General features: G+C 38.7%; 1 protein-coding gene across 1 annotated transcript in view; it reads left to right on the top strand.

Annotated features, from left to right (window-relative positions):
- GADL1 (glutamate decarboxylase like 1) overlaps positions 1-5,678 on the top strand; it is a 124,576-nt gene that overhangs the window by 16,560 nt on the left and 102,338 nt on the right. The window contains exons 4-6 of the mRNA XM_015561245.1: positions 884-974; positions 4,151-4,257; positions 5,153-5,268. Of these exons, the coding sequence (XP_015416731.1) occupies positions 884-974; positions 4,151-4,257; positions 5,153-5,268 (314 nt within the window). The remainder of the gene's footprint in view (positions 1-883; positions 975-4,150; positions 4,258-5,152; positions 5,269-5,678) is intronic.

The following is a 5,678-nucleotide window of genomic DNA, read 5'->3' as shown; positions in this document are numbered from 1 at the left end:
GGGGCGGGGGGGGGCGGGGGAGCGTCGGGAGGAGTGGAATAGAAAGCTGGAACTGAAGTTGTTTGAGTCTTAAAGGCAACTTGCCTTTGAAAAAAGTTGAATCAGAAAGTTTATGTAAGCTGCACGATGAGTCACGTCTTACTCCATCCACATAATGCCAGTTGCACTATGAAAAATGGTCGAGTTTGAAAAATAAAAAGGCCACTCACTGCTAGAAGCCCGAAGCGAAACCTGCTGGTGAGAGAAGTGTGTGTACATTTGGAGAAGTTAATATCAACATTTTTGGAGGATAAAGGTAGCAGGCTTTGATAATTGATACATGTACAGAAAGTGTTCAAATAACCCAATTCTTGGAGATTTTGATCTGAGTCAGGGTGGTAGTAAGAAAGGAGCAGGCTAACCAAAGGTTGTAAAAGATGGCTCAGGTTTTACTCAGAAGGGTATCATTGCTCAGGAGAAAGGGCTAAGAGACAGGTCTTTAACATTTGCTGCCTTTGTGCATGATTAAGTTTTGAATGCTCTTTTAAAATTGAGGTGTAATTTGCATTCAGTACAATGGATTGATCTTAAATTCTCATATGGATGAATTTGCACATATGTGTATGTAAATAACCATCACCAAGGTGGAGATAAAAACAATTCTCAACACTCAGGAGACTCCTTTCTAATCAATATGCCCTTCCCAAAGGTACCCAGAATTCTATCTCCATAGATCAGCTTTGCCTGATATTGAATATCACATAAGTGCAGTTATGCAGTATTTACTCTTTTGTGTCCAGCTGCTTTTATTGTCTAAAAGATTCATTTATGTTATTGCTATGCAGTATTGATAGAGTTTTCTTTTTTGTTGCTGTGTAGATGAATACTCTGTTTAAATTTACAGACCATCCAAGATTTTTCAACCAGTTGTATGCTGGACTCGATTATTACTCCTTGGTGGCTCGATTTATGACAGAAGCATTAAATCCAAGTGTGTAAGTATCATTATACTGGAAATTTATACCAAGTGTGCATTAGAGATGTTTTTTAAGTAGATGAAAATTTTATTTTGTAAATTTCTAGTTAATGATTTCATTGGTGCAGTGTCATCATAAATAATAGAATAGTCTTATGACAGTAATATTCAAAGAGCTGTTTGATTTGATAGTGGTTCTGTGAGAGGTAAGGCAGGCATTATCTCCACTTAACAAATGAGAAAATGAGCAAGCAACTTTTAATTTATTCTGCATGAAAAGCTATGCCTGTGCTAAGTAGCGGAGAGATACTTTGAGTAAAAACAAACCTTGACTTTGCCTTCATGAAACAAAGTATCTAGTGAGATAGAGATGCTCCATGCAAATTAATCAAAATATGCACACAAATTAATCGAAAATTTCAATTCTCATGTAAAGTGGGTGTGATGCTATAAATATAAACGGGCCAATTTTTTCTAGTTGGGAACTCTAGAAAGTCTTCTCTGAGGAAGTTATAGCTAAGAGATAAAGGGTAAGTAAAAAGTAAGATGAAAACAGGAGGGATGAGTTCTAAACAGAAGGAACAGCATATACACTGAGTGGCCAGATTATTATGACCACCCCATCAGTACTTCATTGACACTTCCAAAAATACTGAATATTGAAAACTTCCTAAGCAAATACTCTCAAGGTTTTATTATTATTATTATTTGCATAACTAATTCACTTCATTGTACTGATGGGATACATGGAACTAAAATTCTCATGTCTATGAAAAGGATCAATTTAAGAGTTATTGGTGAATGATGTTAGTTGAAACACTGGGCAAGGATGATATTCCTTAAGTCAGTGATTCTCAACCCTTTCTGCTCATTAGAATCAATCTTGGAACCTTTTTCACAAAATTGAGGCTTGGGCTCCAAAACAGATCAATTAAATATGAATTTCTGTGGGTGTGTTTATAAATGATTTTAATGAGAAGGATGGAGACACTGCAAAATAAAACAACCCAGGAGATGGAGAAGTGCTGCCTATGGGACAGAGTGTAGAGTGAGGAGAGAGGAGGGCTTATGACTGGGCTTTGAGGATATCTACGATAATAGTATTTAGCAGTTCGGAGGAGGAGGATCAGCCTGCTATAGAGAGATAGAAGGAGAAAATCAGGCAAGGAAGCATGGAAGCCCTGGAGGAGATTGTCTAGAGCAGTGGTTCTCAACCTTCTGGCCCTTTAAATACAGTTCCTCATGGTTGTGACCCAACCATAAAATTATTTTCGTTGCTACTTCATAACTGTAATGTTGCTACTGTTATGAATCGTAATGTAAATATCTGATATGCAGGATGGTCTTAAGCGACCCCTGTGAAAGGGTCGTTCGACCGCCAAAGGGGTCGCGACCCACAGGTTGAGAACCACTGGTCTAGAGTCACATGTTGCTGAGTATTTAAGACAGAATAAGACATGTCCTCTAGATTAGCAACATGTATGCTACTGGTGACTTCAGTTAGAGAATTTTGGGTAGAGTAATGCAAGACCATGGATTACAACGGGTAGAAGAGTTAAAAGTGTTAGGTAAGTCAGAAGAGACAGTAAAATTGCACAATTCTGTGAGTCTTTCCTTGTGTGTATTGGGTTTGCTAAGTTCTTATAACTGAAATCTTTAGAGGTTTTTAAAGTATTAGTTTTAACTTGTATTTAATTTAGTATTAATTTTTTCTTACAAAAAAGTGAATAAGTATTTCACTTTATATTTTAGGTACACATAAATATATATACTTTCCCCCCACATTTTTGATATGTGTAAACTGGTTTCCTAGCATGGTTTAAAAATAGAAGTTAGAGTGCTTGTAGAGTGCTTGGCACATAGGGAGGTGATACATAGTAGGTCTTCTTTTTTTCTTCTTCCCAAAATTTTCCCTGCCAGATCCCAGGGACATCTCTGGAGCTACAATGGCTCTTCAAATTGGTCTAGAGTTGGGCCCAGTGGCCAGGCCTTTATGCCTCCTGCTGGGCCAGTCATGAGGTGTAGACCACCACAGGGAAGGGTTTAACTTTAGGGAAGGTGGCTCAGATGTTAAAATAATCGCATTAAATTCTGTGACTACAAATCTGAATGTGTCTGCCTAGCTTATATACTCAGAGTACACATATTCAGATACAATTCAATGCAATTACTTAACTGTTAGAGCGGGAGGTTATAGATATTTAGTCATTCTCAAGTTAATTGGAGAAAGAAGAGACTCAGACATTGCACAATGGTAACTGTCTCGGGTTCAGTTCCCTGGGAAGCTTCTCTAAAGGAAATTTAGTGAGCAAGATGTTTACTAAGGAATACCCGTGGGATCAGCATGGGTGACACTGAGGGAAGGAAGCTGAGTGGGCAGAGAGAGGAGTCAAGCTGGCATGCAGGTGCAATGACAAGAGACTGACCCCAGGGACATCTCTGGAGCTACAATGGCTCTTTAAATTGGTCTAGAGTTGGGTCCAGTGGCCAGGCCTTTATGCCTCCCGCTGGGCCAGTCATGAGGTGTAGACCACCTCAGGGAAGGGTTTAACTTTAGGGAAGGTGGCTCCCTTATGCTGAGGAAATTCCTAAAGAGGCTAACTTAGCAGTGCTCTCTGACTCCAGCCCTCTAGCCTGATGCAGCAGATTCTTCATGGCAGGGGGCCTGGGTAGTGCTTTGCTGTAAAATCCCACAACGAGAGATGTCCCACAGAGCACTTCTCATTTGTACAAACACAGGCGTACATCCAGGATGGGTCATTGCCATGTAGAATATCTAGAGCTGCCTGCCAGGGTACTCACAGTGATAACCTAATAAAACCTAGTTACCATGACAATGGTTTTTCCCTTAGCCAGCATCCAAAGCATCATTCAAAGAGTTAATGGCCACTGCTCATGACTAATGCAAAGAATCGAGATGCACTGCCTTCATCTCTCCCAATGAAATTGAAGCTTTTCTGTAAATTAAAACTGCTGCAGTAGCCAGCGTATCCCTAAGGCCACCCGCTATTATCTAACCACAACTAGCACTATCACTGACTGCATACTTCTCTATATCCAATGAATAAATTTCCAAAGAATCTATCTACACTTCGACAGCTATTTGGTTTAATAAAACTCTGTGCATTTCTTGGGACACCAAAGGGATGGTTTGACTCTAGTCATAGAAGTGAAGTATTTTTTATATCTATCTAGTTATACATATGAGGTGTCCCCAGTGTTTCTGTTAGTGGAAGAAGCGGTTCTGAAGAAAATGATTGAATTTATTGGCTGGAAAGAAGGGGATGGAATATTTAACCCAGGTAAGTACAATTAGTTATTGCCATCTCCCTTCTATTAGAAGCATCTAAAAATAGATTAATGTGGTAGATGAAGAGCAACTCCTTGCAAATTTACAGATCACAAAAAGTGGGATATTAATAATGCTACTTAGGGAGACCCTAGCTTGTGCCTTTCTCCAGAGCAATAATATCCATAATAATAAAAAAGTAATATGCTAATTAGACTGGAAGTCCTTCCGGACGAAGCCAGGGATGTGAGGTAAGCCTGGGTCCCGGGTGCCAGAGGGAAGCTGGTGCCAGCAGCTGGGGAAGGAAGGCCTTCTCTTGCACGAATTTCATGCATCGGGCCTCTAGTTTTACATAATCATAAATGACATAAATGCTAAACAAATGAGATAGCTACAATTTAGGATTTATATCTAACACAAATGAATTTACCTGTTGTTGGAAGGGCTATCATAAGATTTTTAGGTTTTTAAATCAATTTTACCTGAGAAGATTCCTAAGTCACATTTTATTTATCCTGAAATCCTCTTTTTTGCTTGCTTGTTTGTTTGGAAGCTAAGATGGGCATGTTATTTTCATTTTATTGATCAGATAACAGACAGAAAGAATATTATTAACTACAGAGAGTTAGATACAGAACTCATAGATTGACACCTTTAGTTTGGAAAAATTCCGGAATGAGACAATAGACCAAAACTTCTCACTTTGCTGAGATTGGAAACTGCAGGAATTAGAGACTAGGAAGTGTGTAAGAGTAATGGGGTGGGTGGGGTGGGGTTTAAATGACTTTCCCAGTGATTTGTCATTAGACCAGAGCAGCCACAGCCATTTATGCTTTCCACTGAAGTCAGCACTTAGGGAGCTATAACTTCATGCTATAAATATGCCATCGCAATTTTTGTTTTTGCAGGTGGCTCAGTGTCCAATATGTATGCCATGAATTTAGCTCGATACAAATATTGTCCTGATATCAAGGAAAGGGGGCTGTCTGGGATGCCAAGATTAATCCTTTTCACATCTGCAGAGGTAAAAAATGATTTTGGGTATCAGATACAGATTTTCTGAGAATGCATTATTTAACAGGGCTTGTTTGTCTACGGACTCCTTTATCCTCTCTGTGTAACTAATATGCCTAAGTGTAACATCGTATTTCATTCCAAAAGAAATTCTGATGGGCTTGATATTGGCCACCCAATTTTGTGCATCACCTTTACTTGAAATTTATAGTCTGTAGTATTTTCTTTAGAAAAAGATAACATTTCATTTGAACATGCTATCTCTGTGAATCTCTTCTTTGAGTAGCTCGTTTATTAGAAGTTAAATGGTTGATACTATGTCATCTACTCACATTTCTTTTTAAAATTGATTGCTTTGAATGACTAACACAAGGACTTTTCAAGAAGAAAGGGATATATTGAGTAAAAATGAATCTCTCT

This window comes from Myotis davidii, unplaced genomic scaffold (genome assembly GCF_000327345.1).
Source record: "Myotis davidii unplaced genomic scaffold, ASM32734v1 scaffold395, whole genome shotgun sequence".
NCBI classification, from domain to species: Eukaryota; Metazoa; Chordata; class Mammalia; order Chiroptera; family Vespertilionidae; genus Myotis; species Myotis davidii.
Note: the sequence above shows the minus strand (reverse complement) of the source record. Positions and strands in the feature narration are given on the sequence as shown.